Source organism: Hermetia illucens, chromosome 3 (assembly GCF_905115235.1).
Source record: "Hermetia illucens chromosome 3, iHerIll2.2.curated.20191125, whole genome shotgun sequence".
Lineage (NCBI taxonomy): Eukaryota > Metazoa > Arthropoda > Insecta > Diptera > Stratiomyidae > Hermetia > Hermetia illucens.
Window position 1 is genome coordinate 18,409,584 of NC_051851.1, and position 17,765 is coordinate 18,427,348.

The 17,765-nt window shown below is 41.9% G+C and overlaps 1 protein-coding gene across 2 annotated transcripts in view; it reads left to right on the plus strand.

The window, feature by feature from the left end:
- Positions 1-17,382, plus strand: part of LOC119651045 — a 185,594-nt gene extending 168,212 nt beyond the window's left edge. For both annotated transcript variants that reach the window (XM_038054367.1, XM_038054368.1), the window contains exon 5: positions 4,901-17,382. In XM_038054367.1, coding sequence (XP_037910295.1) covers positions 4,901-7,071 — 2,171 coding nt within the window. In that variant the 3' untranslated portion in view covers positions 7,072-17,382. The remainder of the gene's footprint in view (positions 1-4,900) is intronic.
- Positions 17,383-17,765: the final 383 nt, after the last annotated feature.

The window sequence follows — 17,765 nt, forward strand, 5'->3', positions numbered from 1 at the left end:
ATAAAGGCTGTTGACGGGCAAACTGTTCCTGGAACTTATAAATTAGGCCACCGACAAAGGATCTCTTCATTCTTATTAACTGGAACAATTCGTGATACGCAGACATATGTACAACACTGACTTAGTGCATGCAAATTGTTGGTAAGTAGCCAAAAAAGATCGCAGGCTCAATTCCAGTCCGAAAAAAACAGTGCCGATATTCCTAACGGACAAACTACGTCGATTGCCAAAAGTTAAGATGAACGTGAAAACATCTAAATATTTTCTGATTCGGTCAAAGTCAAGGTACATCTGACCAAAAGAGGAGACTAATACGAATAATGTGGTGTAAACGAAACTTGGTATACCCAAGTACGTATAAATAATTATTTGCAGCACGTTTTCCGTACGAGTTTACTCTGTCGGGATAGCGCGAAATGATGATAGTTAGTAGGAACTTGCTGAATGCTTTCCCGTGTGCTGCCTTTCTGTATATCGTAATATATCTACTATTTTGTATGATTGCCCTTCATCCCTTAGCGGAGTATAGCGCCTCAACCACACTTACTCACCATTGCTCGCGGTTACCTGAAGTGCGCTTCAGCTACCCCCACGACTTCCTAAGACGCCCGCACATGCCCCCCCCCCCTGTTTTGCTCGAAGTGGCCTTGGGACGACCCACTCGTCGGCCATCTTGAGCTAGTGAATTGCACTGCATGGCATAGCCCGCAATGCAATTGTCGCCCCTCCTTAACCTATCCACTACCACTTCTGTGCGATCACAGTGCGTAGGAAGGGCAGGCCTGTGCACCGACTAAGTTCTTCATTTGAGATAGTATCAGTCCAGCGCACTCCAATGACATGACGTGGACAGGTATTGGCGAAAGCTTGCAGTTCTTGAGTAACATTGGAGTTCGCTTTCCATGCTCCCAATAGCAATACAGAAAGAACACTAGCACAGAACAGTCTCAACTTGGCCTTAGTATTAAGATAACCGCATTTCCAGATTTTAGACAGGGCAGCGAAATCTAGTTCGGTGTCACCGTCGACAGAAACCACGCTTCTTAGATACACAATTGATCGACGCTTTCGATGCTCTGCCCATTAACGCAGTTAAGGAGAACACGGTAGACTCAGAACCTCGATTTTGTTGATGTTTATCTTCAGTGCAACTGTACTCGCCAATCTTTCCAAAACTAGAGCTATTTGGCCAAAGTCCCTGACCCGATAAGAAGAGAGCAAACAGATGTCATCAGCATAGTCGAAGTGTATGAGAAAAAATACCATCGTCCATTGGATTCCTCCTTGTCCTCCGGACATGGCAGCATGGAGAACGTCACCGATAACAAGAAGAAATGATATCGGTGACAAAACCGTTAACAGCCATGGTGAAGTGTTCTTTCCACCTGTTCAATTGTTCATCATCGTGCATGAGAAGTCGACCGTTCACGTCCTTCACAAGACGGTCGAAGGATTTGCATCCACATGCAAGCTCTTTCGTGATACGGTATAAAGTTCTGAAATCATTGCCATCTGCGGCATCTTCCGTTTCCCTGACCAGCGCAATAGCAAATTCGCTGCTGTCACGACGTAAACTACCCTGAACTTCTCGAGATTTCGCTCGGTATTGGAATTTGAACGCATCACGCCCGCCATCACTCGCAACGGTCAGTAGAGCCTTCAACCCCTTCCGTCCATCGATCCTCTTCCACAACTCCGCCAGATCTTATGATGCTTCTTGGGGACGTAGTCGACAAGCTGTGAGGCACCCGAGAAAAGAGCATTTTTGATGGCGGCCCAATGCTCGTCCATATTCTCAGGCGCATTACTCAGTAGATCTACCACTCGATCAGCAAGGTAGCTCCCCCACTGTCGAGCGACAGCTGAGTCGTACAAGCGGCCGGTGTTGAACTTGGGAGGTCACAACTCTCCAACCCTGCGAGAAGTGGTGAATGCCACCCGAACGTAAGGGACCGCCAGATAGGGATCCATTTCGAGGCCGATGTACTAATACTCTGCCTTCCTCTTCTTGAGATCCAACTATAACCCTTGTCCTATTCGGCAGCGAAATCGGGAATGGTTCCCAATCAATGTCTATTATGCTAAGCTGCCGCTGGTACAATGTCATAACGAATTTGGCATCTTTGTCTCCATAATCGACTTTGAAGACTATCTAGCACCCCGATGCATGGAGGCCAACAAGGCGAATGGCACTGTAGATTGCGTAGATTTTGACACTGAGCCATCCTTTGATGCGTTGATTCCAAAAGATGCCACTTATGGGACGCTACTTCACCCGAATTGAATTAATCATCATCATCGGCGCAACAACCGGTATCCAGTCTAGGCCTGTCTTAATAAGGAACTCCTGACATTCCCTCCCCATTCCCTCATGTAGGGGGCCAAAAATTCTTCGGAGGATTCTTCTCTCGAACGCGGCCAAGGGTTCGCAATTTTTCTTGCGCCGCCTGCTCGATCTGAATGAAAGCAGGTACTTAAAGCGATCAATCCTGAGCAAGGCATTATCACTAACAGAGATACTACCGGTCTTATTACGATCGGCCGTCAAAACCTCTGTTTCATTGACTATAGGCTGCACTGTATGAGCTAGGAAGACATCATGTTTAGAGAGTAGAGCAAGGTTTATAACAAAAACATTTCTTGGCACTTAAACCCAGGAGACGAAGGTTGCTGCAGTGCACACAAGATGAGTTGTAGATTGTGGTCGATTCTTTTCGCTAGATCAAGCAAAGTCTTATAGAAGCGATTCTCACGATGTTTCTCCATGAGTAGTTGGGCGGTTTGCATTGCATCACGGCTCCAAGCAAACCCGGTTGTGATGGTAATTGGAACGACCTCCGTTTCAACCATTCTGAGGAACTGTTGTTTCGGCTAGCCTTTTGGTTGGGTGTCCAGATAGCTGAGTGGTTAGAGTACAAAGCTGTCATACGGAAGGTCGCGGTTCAAATCTCACTGGTGGCAGTTGGATTTTTATCGTGATTTAACGTCGGATACCAGTCGACTCAGCTATGAATGAGTACCTAAGTGAAATCAGGGTAATAGTCTCGGACGAGCGCAATGCTGACCACCTTGTCTCCTACAATGTACTGTAGTGTACCGTTACAGTCTTGAAGGGGCAGAACATAGCTATTCTCACCGATAGCCAAGCAGCGATCAAGGCACTTAGGTCCAACCAGGTGAACTCTAAACTGGTATGGGAATGCCTTGAGAGACTGAATACACTCGGCGTGTCCAACAAGGTCTGGATACTTTGGGTTCGAGGCCATGCTGGGTTGGCAGGCAACGAGGCAGCGGATGAACTAGCCAAGAAGGGAGCAGGGATGCCTTTACACGGGCCAGAACCCTTCTGTGGAATCGGAAACGGTTTCATGGCTATGAATCTAAGAAATGAAGAGGAACGGTTGAGGGAACTATACTGGGCGGGCCTACCAGGGATGGAGCAGTCCAGGGTGCTTATTGGGGGATACAAACCCATACGCCCAAAGGATTGCTTAAACCTCACCAAAAAGAACCTCCGAATCATAGTGGGAATTCTTGCTCATCATTGTCGGCTAAACTATCACCTAGGGAAGCTAGGGATATCTACGGATACTGCCTGCAGGTTTTTGTGAGGAAGAGGAAGAAACCTGTATACACGTCCTGGGACAGTGTCCGGCACTTGTGCATAGTAGGTCGAGGCATCTGGGAGAACACTTAATACCAGATACAACGCTGGAAGATCTGGAAGTGGGGAACATACTAAAGTTCCTAACGGTTACAGGCCTGCTTGAGATACTATGATCAATAGGTACACTATAACCAGTAAAAGGGGCACAATATTTCTTCAAGGACGCGGTGCGACTTTCCCTTAACAGAATAATAATAATACGGTCTTGAATAAAGTGCTCTAAGACACTTCAAGGCCCTGATCCAATATGGATTGTTGTGCCAACGATTATTATTATTTTGGGTGTTTTCTATTGATTTCAATGTTCAGACTAATCTTAGCAAGTAAATTTTCTTCAGTGCGAATTATCTATCCACACCATCGAAGGCGCTTCTCTCGCAATTTCTCTACGTTTGGCGCAACCCCACATCGATCCCGGTTGTTCTAATTTCAAATATAATCATGACCTGTCATTGGTCGAACGCAACACTTTCGTCTCTATTATCGTGAGGCACCATTCATTGTACTTATAGTCGGCCAATACTCAGAACCATAGATAGCAATAGGGAAAGCTACACTACCTTACATTGTGAATTTGATACCTTCGTTAATGGGTCGATCACAAAGAAGGTCTGTTGTGGAACGCTTTAGATAAAATTCTGACCTCGATTCCATATAACGCGCAAAGAACAATAAGCCATTTCACAGCTGAGCCCGTCACTTTTCTGCCTTATCAGAATTATCACGCTTATTTGGCCCTCCTCCAGTATGGATTCCCCCGTGCAGGTGCAATTGAGAAACTAGCATTACCTGCTTTTAGTAGCTCTGCTGGAATTTCTAGCACTCCTGAACTTATACGCCTAACATTTCCTCTGAACACAAATTTGAAATTTATCGATATGCGTAAATAGCTTTTAATGAGGGGCTATAAATCCTTACTTCCAATCAATTTGAAAGTAACATCTATTAAATTAACAAATATTTGTCACTCAATTTCTGCTTATACTTTATAGCGTTCTCTCTTTGTTCGAGTAGTGAGAACAGCTATTGGCGAACCACCTCTTCCCCACAATTGCCTCTCAAACGACCATAAAATCGGACCCTTAACTTTATCAATAAAACTTACTCTGATGATACCATACCAATTTGTTAGTTGTACAGAATACTAATACGACATACTACGCCACTGTTCTCCATGAAATCCCCCACATATCCAGTAACATATACTCACCACATCTTTTCTTGTAATTTCAGGCTTGGCGGCATCCTGTGAGACATTATTACTATCCGAAATGTCAGTAGCCCGGATCGTTCCAATAATAATCAATAGCGGTCGCGTATACACTAACCCGCTAGCAAACAACGCCGATCAGAATGGCACCAATGTAATCAGCTATAAATTCTTTGTACCACGAAATGTAGGGATTGTTACCATTAGGATTTCAGTGGAAATACCATGTCCATCTTGTCCAGCCGTCGAATTCTATGTCCAGGCAAATGCATTACCCAGCCAAGGGGAGCAGCATAATCTTTATGCTGGAGTGGTTTATCCGAATCAAACAGGAGAGACCATTTTCGATGACATCGTCGTACAGTCTAGTCAATGGCATTTCATCGATATTAAATTCCAGGAGGAAGAGAGAGAGTCACGAGCAACCAGTAAGGACCCCAAAACCATTCAGCTTGTCCTGAATCCAAACAGCGGTGACGAGCGTTCAGGCGATAATAGGACATTACAAGAAGTGGATATTTCAGTGCAAGTGGATTTTCATTCAGAGGACGAGGAAGCGGCAGCCGCAACGGATGCAGTGGATCCTAAAAAGCCTCTGATGTTTCGCGGGATTGAATACCATCCCCTGCTTAGACAGACCTATCGGGAGTTCTTCATGTTCGATTACGACCTACTCCCGGATGTGAACGGGTCAGTTCCGACCCATTTGAATATTACAGCTGGAACGCCCATTGGATTTCGCTTCGAAGTAGGGGATGTTTATGACATCGGCGGGACTTTAAGCTTCGCTGTTGCAATTAAGCCGGAAATCAAGGACATCGGGGACACGGACTCCGCAACCAACGAACGAGCTAATAATAATGGACAAGCTGATGGCCAGGACGAGGAAGAAAGGCTAAAGGGTAATCAGACTATAGTGGTTTGTATGCATTTAGGCGAGCCGGGAGAACCCATTTGGCCCGACAGTTGTCGCTACGGGAAACGTACTCTGCCTGCCTCGAGCGTTGTAAATAATTCGGACGTAGATACAAGCACAGGATTAATTCATGTCCCGTTCCCAGAAAGCGGAAAATGGTATATAACAATGGGACTGTTCTGCCACGGGGCTGCAACCACAGCCCGTGTTACAATCATCGATAGTGTTAAGGACTTCATCCGGAAATACACACAACTCTTAGACACTATGCGAACTCCCTGCTCCTGTGCCCTGCGCTCAGCGTACTACAAGTCCTGTATCGAAGATCGAAAATGTCTCGCTCAAATGAACGAAACGGAAACGCTCAAAATTAAGGAGTGTTTAATGGATTCCAAATGTACTTCCAACTACGAAGACATGACCAAAAAATTCGAGATACATCACCGATTCGCCACGGAACAAAGTGTTGCTACAGACGATAGTTGTAATTCTTCGGTGGTGTTCACGATATCGTCGAGTCCTTGTGTTGCGGGGCGTTGTGGACGCTACGGACGATGCTATCACTATATGTCTGGAGGATTTGTTTTCTCTACATGTCTGTGCATAAAAGGGTACCGGGGCTGGGACTGTACCGAGGACTCCCAGGTGCCCACCAGCATCTCAATCCTAATCGCCTCTCTGCTTCTCACCCTCAGCAATCTCCTGTTCATCCCCAGCATCTACTTCGCCATCCGTCGGAAATACTACACGGAGGCGGTAATTTATTTCTGTGCCATGTTCTTTTCAATATTCTATCACGCCTGCGACTCCGGCGAGGATGAGTACAGTTTCTGCTTAGTGAAAATTGGCGTTCTACAATTCTGCGACTTCTATTGTGGCCTTCTCGCCATTTGGGTCACACTAATTGCTATGTCACATATTCGACAGCAATTCGTTTCACTGCTTCATATGCTGGGAGCTATAGTCCTTGCGTTCGGCACAGAGCTTAATAAGCAATCCCTGTGGGTGTTCCTTGCGCCGGCATTGACCGGGATATGTTTGATATCCGTCAGCTGGGGTATGAGATGTCGCAAGACAAGAAAGTGGTTCCCATCGAAGAAATACTTAACCATTTTCATGCCCATCGGTACCGTCCTAGTTATGACTGGTCTTGTATGCTATGCATTCCTACAGACCAAACAAAACTATCATATAGTTCACTCTATTTGGCATATGGTGATGGCATTGGCCATTCTCTGCCTGCTACCAAGCCGGAAAACTTTTTTGCCGAAATGCTAGCATTCAGCTTTATTGGCCAGAGAGTTCCTTCTGGTAGAACAGGAGTTCTACATGTAATATTACTGAAGTAGATAGAGATACACGTACTATAACCTTATTGTATTGAATAGTTGTGGGAGTGAAATAAAGTGGAAATGGGTCTAGTTTATTAGGATCGAGAGTGATTTGAAACGAGGAGAATGGATGGAGTTTAGTTTTAAATGAAAGCGTTTACTACGCTCTTATATTCAGTCCAATGCCAATATTTGCGTAAGTGGGTAAACATGAAAAGATACTTCGAATAAGCTTGATTGTTGCTCCTTTTCCATTAGGCTAATTACCGATTCTCTTCTACTACTAATGCGTTCGGAAGACAGGAAAGAAAATCCATCTCCAGAACATTTTGAGAGCATCAATTTAAGTATCCTAGGTACTTATAACGTTCCGCACTAACCTATATAACATCTTTAGAACGTCGCAGAGTATGACTCGTATCCAGGCAAACCCAATTTGGAATCTTATGAAGACAATATCTTGAAAATAGTTTATTTGCTCGTCTTTCTCTTTCTTATCAAAAGTGATATAATTACTTTCAAATTTAATTTTAAATAACTAAAGATAATAAAATTTTTCAATACATCTGAACCCCTTAGAATTACTTTACGTTTTCTAAAATGAACTTTAAAGGGTTCTTTGCTGACCTACTGGTAAAAAGGCCTCCCCACCAAATTCGTATGCTAGAAACCCTATAGTGTATTGCAGTTGGGACTTTTACCTAAATTTCCCAAGCTTTTTCAACTCCTTCATCATCATCAACTGCCCAACAACCGCTATCCGATCTAGACCTGCCTTAGTAAGAAACTCTAGACATCCATCTCAGGTAGGGTCTGCCCCATCTTCTTTTTCTACCATAGATATTACCTTTATAGACTTTCCGGGCTGGATCATCCTCATCCATATGGATTAGGTAACCCGCCCACCGCAACCTGTTGAGACCGTCGTGGTATCACACATAATTTCGTCGTTATGTAGGTTAAGGACTCCAACTCCTTCTTCAATATATATAGCAAAGGAACCATGTGGATCTTTCAAATGTTGAATTAGTCAAGTAAAAACCGGAGCTATGTATCTATAAAATTAGAAAATGGAAAAAAATAAGATCTACCAGGAAACAAATACTGCACCACAGCACCGACTGACGATGCAAGCCAGCTGGTTCCGAAAGGTGTGTCATCCTAGAAAGAAACCATGATGACCTAATGAGTAGAAAGTTGTATCGAAATATACAAATAAACCCCAAAATCCACAATTAAAAGCGAACAAAGGTCGCTTCACCATCCACACATGACACACTGGAGATATCAACGGCGAAATTTTCGGACAACTGCCGCATATTGACCCTACCTATTACATAAAGAACTCCAAAGTATATATCTGAGCCTATGATAATGGCAAGCGGAATTGTATTCAACTTTCAACACTGGTGAACTCACCGCTCTCTCATTTCATTGTGTTCATAAAAAGATTAATCAGCCAAAAATGAGTAGAGTGACAGTTCAACAACTACATGCATAGCTAGATATATATTTGTTTATATGTTCTATTCAATAAGCAGTAAAAACCATTATCTTTCACTGCCTGCAGTTATCAGGTGTACCCTAAGGTATTTTGACCGTATCAACAACGATGATGATTATCTCCGCATTCTTGTTCCTGGCTGTGACGATGTTAGCTAATTTTATCCCTGAATTCACTACGTGCATCTCTTCAAGACGCCTGAAAAATACCCAACCCTTGATAGTATCTTCCGCGTTCTGATAGTTCAACCATCTCTCCTGGGCGACGGGAAAAATCTCTGAACCTCGGTAGAATCTTGCCTCTTCTGCTCTCTCTCTCTTGCCTGGGGCAGCCACCACATAATTCATGAGGAATCTAAAAACCTAATGGGAAGTGTCACCTTCAGTTAGGAGCTTCTGTTCCAAGGAAATCAGAAAATAGAGGCTTATACTGTGTATAACACTTCCATGACACACCAGACCTTCAGGGTCAAATTTATGCAAACAATTCTGGTTTACTATAGATATCTCCCATGGAGCGATAAGCAAATTGTATTATCTTCTTTTTTATCTTCTTGATATTGACCTTCATTATTCATTATTCCTTCAAACAATACCACCATGATGGAATGATAGACTTTTTTGATGAAGACCCCCCCCCCTTCTTTCGTACCCCAGATTCAAATCCTAAATATATCGGAAACACGTCAGACGCCGCTTTGACCTCTACCCTGGCAGCAACGTAACTGACATGGCTTTAAGATGGTGTTTGCTCCCTTGCATCATCATTATCATCAACGGCGCAGCAACGGGCATCCGGTATCCGGTTTAGGCCTGCCTTAGTAAGGAACTCCAGATTTCGTCGTTATGTAGGCTCCCTTATATACATTCATAAACAAATTGTGAGATTAAACTATATTCAGGGCAAGTGCCACTTAAAAAAAATCAGACCTAAGGCAGATGAAACTGCAAGTGGTCTATTTTGCAAACTGGGTACTAGCCCAGAGCAAAGGTCCTTCCTAATTGGTTCAGTTTGCCAACGGCGGAATCATGGCACTCTCAATCCCTAAAAACAAAGTTTAGGTCTCCTTCCTGGCAAGATTTTAACAGCGAGTTTCCAGTGCAGATTAAAGTGACCTCTATACTCTATTCTATTAAGCACCAACAAAGATATCCAATTTAGAGGCTGACACTAAGGTCGTGTTCAACCATCTGTTGAAAGGTTATGAAATGTATTTTTTTGAGAATTGGGGGGTCCTAAGTCCGCATTAACTTAATGCTGGACCAGACCAAATGGGGGGCAACTTACTCCCTCTTTTTTTGGTCCACGGACCCCTCGTTTAGGGCTTAGCACCCAAACATTAAAAAAATGTCAGTCGATGACGGCTTTCCGGTTTCCTACCAGGCCAAATCGTCAGACGCTGCCTCACCTCTGCCCTCGGAACAGCGTGACCGAAGCGGCTCACAGATGTTAAGTGCTAAGGTTTATAGATTTCTGCTACTTTCACTGCCTAATCATTGTGATCGCATTGTAAGACCACAGGGCCTGTCTTAAAAATATTTGGGTTCCAGCTGATCGGCATCACATCAACCACATCCTGATCAGTAGAACGATATTAAGTAACGAAAGAAAAAATCTCTGACATTGGTTTCAAAACAAATTAGTACTTGATTGTCGCCGACCTTCACTTCCATAGGTCCGCAGCGTTTGCCAGACCTAAAGTGCCGGCCCCCAGTATTCACTACAAACCACAAGTAGAACTTTTGACAAAGTACGAGAAATGCGGCATAGCACAGCAACAGCTTCCTTCGGGGGATGGGGAGACGTCACCGTTATCTCAACTGCGATGATGAAAATTGGACAAGAATACCATACCATATACCAGTATTCTCAACCGTATAATATAAGCACAACTCCACGTGGACGATTTGACAAACAATAATGAAATGATCAATTCACTCATGCGGAACAAAACCGCAGAGTTTGCTGGCCTCCACCTAGAACTGTTCCTTGTAGAACTCGCGGTTTCTACAGAAATGCTGGTACTTCTACTTATTCGAAAATACTGAGAAACTGAGATCGATAACAGCGAATATAAGAATAGGATGATCGCCAAGATTCCGAAGAAGGGCACCCGTGTTGAGTGCGACAATCAGAGTGGTAATTGCACGTTCCTTGCTTTCGTAAAAGTCTTCTTTTTCTTCTTTTACCCCACAAAGGGTGAATAGCAACCATATTATTATAATTATTCCGCTCAGGAGAAGGTTCACCTCGACGCCATCGATTGCGCTATTCTGCTCGGTAATAAGCCTACTCTGAATGGGGTCCATAGGTCTCGAATCACCATCTGGCATATCAAGTCATCATTGTTTCAGTCATATTAGCAAGTGAGCTCTTGCCAGTACAAATTACATTACATTTCCATACCATCGAACACGACATCTTTGCCTTATCGCGAGTTGTCGTTCATTGTCCTGGATAGTCGGCGAGCACTCAGAACCACAGGGCGCAGGGCAAAAGACATTGCGGTGTACTTTATTTTTGAGACTTTCGTTGATGCGCCATTCACGATGAACACAAATTGGAAAATACAACCTCATCTTACTTGCGCTGATTCCTAAAGCAATTTCACAACGCAATTTACCATTGTCTGATAACATTGGCCAAAGATGGCAGGGATAGTCCCTGCTCCACTGTGAAAAATTCTGCTTTATTCAGATTCAGTCTCAGATTCCGCTACATGAGGTGATCATTCCACTTTTGACAAGCTTTGTTATGAGACGCTAAAAAAGCATCATCGTCGATGTGACAGTATCCATAATGAAAACAAAAAGGGTGGCGAGAGAGCGCTTCCTTGATGAACACCGATTGAGACACGAAGTCGACATCATTTTTATACGCTTTTATTCCAACAACGGTGATGAATACCTCCCTGTTTTTTTTAGTCTATAATGATGCTAGTTTTTAGCAGTTCGTATCCTTGAATTTGACGATTGAATTCCTTGAAAAATGTTCAAAAGTTTGGCATCATCTTGTCTGCGCCTGTGCTACCAGTGCCGGGAGAATAAACAAAAATCCAGAACCTTGGTAATATATAGACTTGCCTGATCCGTATTATTGAACCACCTCCGCAAGAATTCTACAAAAAATTCCAAAACCTTGTCAATATCTTATCTATCCTGGTACGGATAGTTGAACCATCATTCCAGGACGATTAAGCAAATTCCAGCATTTTGGTGATGTCTTGTCTGATTGAAGCATGGTAAGGGGATAAAGATTTTCCGGTGGATTTTCCCCTCGACTGCGACTAGAATTTGTGATTTTGTTTGTTTATGACCTAAATTTCCAAAGAACACATGTGTGTCGTACATATGTATATATAGTAAAAGATTTGAACCTATGAAAAGAGATTTTAGCTGAAAGGATTTTGATAGACTGAAATAGGCTATATTAGCTACCAAGAGCCGTATACCAATGTTATCATCGGCTGTGACTTCCAGTTCGGAGAATGACTTAATTTTTTAAAGGTATATTTTCCTAGCTGCAATTGGGCAGTATACTGTTTTCGATGTTGATATCGCCACATTAAATTTAATCTTGTTTTCGTTGCTGGAACGTCCTTCATGCTCTGCCGCCTACTCAGCTAGGACGAACATATCTTTCAATGTACGGTCGTTTTACACCTGACCTCATCAGTGTGGACCAGTGATTGGGAGAACTTGGGTAAAAGATATCCCTCATGCTCATTTCTAAGTCTTAGATCACGTTTGTCAGCATGAGGGTAAAGAGGAAACGCAATAGTGAATCTTCCTGTTGCATTCCGTTGATCTTTAATGATGGACCTGGCCTAATTTGGACTAATCCAATCAATTTTATTAGGATATGGTATCCTCTTATACCTAGCAGCGTGGTATATTTCAATCTCTGGATGGCACGAACAATGTGCTGATGGTTGGTAATGGTATTAGTATTCCATAATCTTTATTTGGCAGGACTCCAACTCAGCAGACTAACAGACGCAATTCATCAAAGCACTATATCCTACCCATCACCCTAATATGCCTATTCGATCGGAGATCAGATCTATACTGCCGAATGCTTGTGCGCTCGCAATTTCAGATAATTCTCGGTTTTCCCGGGCCTCCCTGTTCTGGCTATGAGGTAATTTGTCAGCTTGTCATAGCTCTTCTATACGTACCTGTTTTTTCTAAGAATGTTATATGGCTCAGTCTGCAGCATTCTTTCATTCAGTTGCTAGCTAACAGTCGTCATCGCTTTTCCGCTGGTGCCAAAAAGGTTCATAGTCGTACCAATGAGGCCATGTTCCCAGACTTCTTCAACTGTGAAAAAAGGGAATTTCTATATTCCATAAAGCAGTGAAAAGAAGATCGCTCAATGATTTTGTGTCCATCAGATCCTACAGCCCGCGAAATTCGATTATCGCATGAACGTCAACGTTCTTCGCAAATTCGTCAGAAAACTTACGATCATATCCAAATTTTTTCGTGGTGCGGTATACACTTCTGAAATCATTGCGTTCTACATCATCTTCCGCCTCCTTGAGCAGCGCAATAGCAAATTCCTCCCCCCCCCCCCCCTTTCCTTCGACACACAATGCTTTGAACTACTGAAATTTCGCTCAGTATCGGGTTTTCAGCGCGTCACGCCCACTACAACTCGCAGCATTCAATCCGTTTCCACTATTATCCAGTCAGCCTGATCTTATGACATCCCATCGGGACATGGCCGACCACCTGTGTACCCGACAAAAGAAGATTTTAGATGGTGACCCAATGCTCATCGATATTCTCCGGGGAGTTATTCAGTGTATTTGCCGTTCGATCAGCAAGATAGCTCTCTCACTGTCGAGCAATAGCTAGATCATACAAGCGGTCGATTTTGAACTCTCTCCAAATCTGCGAGGAGTCGCGGACGCAATATTCAAGCAAACGTGAGCGACCATCAGATTGTGATCCCTCTCGAGGTGAGGTGTTGTCAGAGCCCACCTTGGCATTCATCACAATCACACCTTTAAGAATCCTCTACAGAACTGGGTGTAGTTGCTCATGGAAGGCATCCTTCTGCATGATATCAGAAGTTTCCGCTGGTATACAGCACTATACAATGGTGTTGGTCTTTTAACTGCGCGGCAATCTTACAGCCGGAAGTCTGTCAGAAAGCAACTCCGCCCTCAAAAAAGTGTGCCTTGCGATAGTCGCCAGAAAAAAACCCGCCAGTGGATACGCATCTGCTACCACTTGGGTTTGCAGAGTGCAAACGCAAGATGTGTTTGTTGAATCTGGTCGTTATCAAGCGTTTAATCTGTTCTACATATATGTTATTACAATGGTTGCTCGTTATTCGGTAGATCCCGCTTTTTACCTCCACCGCCAAAGGATCTTTTTCGCTTCCCAGTAAATTACGCAAGGTGGACGATCGACTCGAACCTATGACTTCCAGTTGAAACTTTTTTATCCAATTCCTGATGTTGTTAAATAGTTAGGAATACGGAATACTTATCCGTCTCGTGGTTGCTTGTCAATAGTCTGAAGTTACTGGTATCGTTGGCTTACGGCATATTTCGAACTCAAGCTTCCCTTAGCATCCTTTTCTACCTCTAGTGTAAACTCAATTTTTTGATCAATCTTGTTTATCGAGGAGATGACCTTGTCGATATCGCCTCTTCTAACAATGGCAAATATGTCGTTTACAGATCTAGACCATACTTTAGGCATTATTCCTCTCGAATTAATTCAGTGAATACAGGCAAGAGGTGATTCCCCATCGCTACTCCCGAAGTGGTATTGTAGAATCTATCCCGAAATGTAAAATAGTTTTCGTTCATGCGGAGCCTGGCAAGGTTTACATAAATTCGAACTTCGAGTTAGAATCGGCAATGATTTCTTGCATCTCATCCCCCTCCTTGTGGACTTTCAGTTGACATCTAATTCTTAGAAGCGCAGGATTTGGCATTTGGAGTCGCCCCATGTTCGGGAATACCACACAGCGCTCGATGGACCCTTTTGATAGATTCGGGAAGCGGGTTGTTTTGCAATTCGGAGAAGTTTCCACTCTCCAGTTTCCGGTACAAAAAATTGTAGTTTGGAGAAAGCTACTCCTTGTCTAGTAGCAAATATCATTCTTTTATGATTTTTGTACTAAAAATAAAGGATTTTTACTTAAATTTCAGATTTATAAACCTTACTGAAAAGCTTTTTACACTAATAATTTCAAAACAGCGAGCTACTGCCGCATGATATGGCGAATACGAAGCCGTTATCCATATAAATAAATCTTTAAAAATTGATAAGCATATATTCTCGTCGTCGTCTGTTAGCGCTCGTCCCCCTAACCTACGTAACCATCGTCGCAACTTCCACACCAATAGAAAATCTCTCCATTTTCCACTGAGATGTACATCAATGAAAAAAATCAGCACGAATATGCGGGTTTACCTCTAAATTTCGAATTATCTGACATTTACCAGCTTCCCTTTCCAAATTTGAATAATTTAAATCCTTAAAAGGATATCAGTGCACATGCTGAATAGGTGCACTTTCAGCGTTCGTTTTTGATTTCGTTTCATGTTAACTTCAAGCCATTTCAAAAATTGTATCGAAACCGATATCAAAGAACCGCTTTTACGTACACAGACAGCAAGGATGAGGGTAACAGTCAAATTCAATAAGGACCCACTCCACATTAGAATCGTTTCTATTTACAAGAAATTCATATGATGGCATAAGCATATGTACAGACATGGGAAGGATACTGAGGAAAACACAGAATTGAAATTTTAAGATTTGTTGAGATCAAAGGAGCACAATTGCAGCTGATGAAAACCATCCCTCCTTTCTCTAGGGATATCATTCTGTGTACATATTATTCTCTTTTAACAAGGAAAGCCAACCATTTGCTTCCAAAGAGAGGTCCATATTATTACCGGAATAGGTAATATTCTCCAACCTCTAGGATATGGAGAAGGATACACGAGAATCTCAATAAGGTAGAGCTACTTTTTTGGTCTGATACAACCAGATTATCCTAGATTCACTTTACGCGGTAATTAATGAATGTACTTTCGAATACTGAAGTACCGCGAGAATGCTAGAAGAAAGCAAAAATGCATCGCACTAGAAGCATACTTTTACTTTTTAACATTGCATCAAAATTCGTACCTTTTCATTGAAAAATCTTATTTCAAATCTAATTTCCTAACTTCCATTATTTTTGCGATCTAATCAAGGCCTACTCCGCCACGGAGAACACTGGTGGTGACAACTGTCAATCGAATTAACAACATTCGAAATAAATTTCGAAATTTATTTCGAATGCTGTTAACCCCGCTGCGTAACACTTTCTTGGGTACTTGTGAAAGATAGCTAGGAACTTACTGAACTCAGATTAACAAAATTTTTCATAACTTCTACGGAACCATTTAATTTGAATATGAAAAATCTGATCCTTTTTGTTGAATTCATTCCACTCCCCAATTGGGATCTGAGTGGGTGTTTTAATGATATACGAGTAAACTAAAAAATTGTACAAACACAGACTTCCCTCAACAGACAGGGTCATATAAAAGCAAAAGCGTCTACGGAATGGACGCTTTTTATTGCTGAAACACGTGAATTCCAGTAAAACTTGCCGTCAATCTCTGCTTTTAAATATAATAATTCCCAGATAACAGAGTTTTTTGGTTGGATATTTACCCGGAAAAGCAAATAAAAGGCACTTGCATTTCACGGCCAGAAGTTTTGAATGGACGAAATGAAGTACCGCTCAATTATCCTTTATTCGCTGAAGTATTCCATTCATGACGCAAATTACTTCATAAATCAATTTAATACCGCAGCGGAAGAGTGTAATCATATTCACATTATCCTTAATTAATGGATGAACACGGTGTATTCAACATCAATTATAAAATTGTAAAGTACTTGGCGAAATATGCAAATCAGCCCCGTTGATTCCTGTGTTCCTGCCTATGGCTTCCCTGCAAACAGAATACTTGTTTTAACCATAATTTTTTCATTGGACTGGAAATCTGGCATCTTTCGCTCCCTATTACGCTCCATCTGATCCCATCCCCTCGGACTAGACTATGAACAACATTTCTCACGAATTGTGTATACTCGAGAAACACATTTACGACGCCTTAATAGAGACTTTCAAACGAGAAAGAATAAAATATTTCGTAAATTAAGGATACTATATGTTTGTATTAGTAAAAAATCAGCAACCACTACTACGTCTTTCTATGTACTACCGAAGTAAGCAGGATAAGTTAAAAATTTCGTAAAAAGGATATATGAAAAGACATGTACGCTTTTAATATACTAAGTAAGCTTGTAGACAACGTACTCATCTAAAATAATTAAAAAAAAAAACAAACGAAATCATTTTTACCATGAATACGAAGATAATTAAATAAAAGTGAAATTTAATTTTGCTATAGTGAATGTATTTAGTCACGTAAAGAGCAACTATGTGAATGTATAAAAGAAAAAGACAAAACAAATGGATTATACACTAAAGATGGTGAAAATATTAGTTTAAGTAGGAAACCAATTTTTTGCTAAAAACATTGTAAATGTTACCAAATATGTACGTACTGCAATTGTATAGAATGTCTAAGCAACCAAATCCACAAAAACAAAACGAATATTATGTATCCTTTCAACACACAGAGATGTCTAATAGAATTTATTATATTTAATTGTGAATAAATAAAAATGCTGCAAAATATATATATATATACTTATAATAAATAAATCTGCAAAATGTTTCGTTTTATTATCCTAAATCGTTACTACGCAGAAATCAGGGGAAACAACCAAAATTCATTACTACCAGTTTTTATGAAAAAAATTTCCATAAGGTGTCATTTAGGTGTCAAAAAGCTGCGAAGAGTGGGAAGAAGAGGCGAATGCTTTTGAAATTTCCTTTATTATTCAAAATTCAGGGAAAAGGATTAGAATATGATTACCAATTTTAGGACGAACAGTACTTCACTCTTGTCAACCAAAAAAAGGATCGTGCTATCCTCATCACCACTCTTTTTACAGTATAACATTTGTCAAAGGGTAGTATAGGTCCCAGGCCAAAACGTGGATTGATACCCACGATGGAGCATAAAACCTGCCAAACGCCTGCTG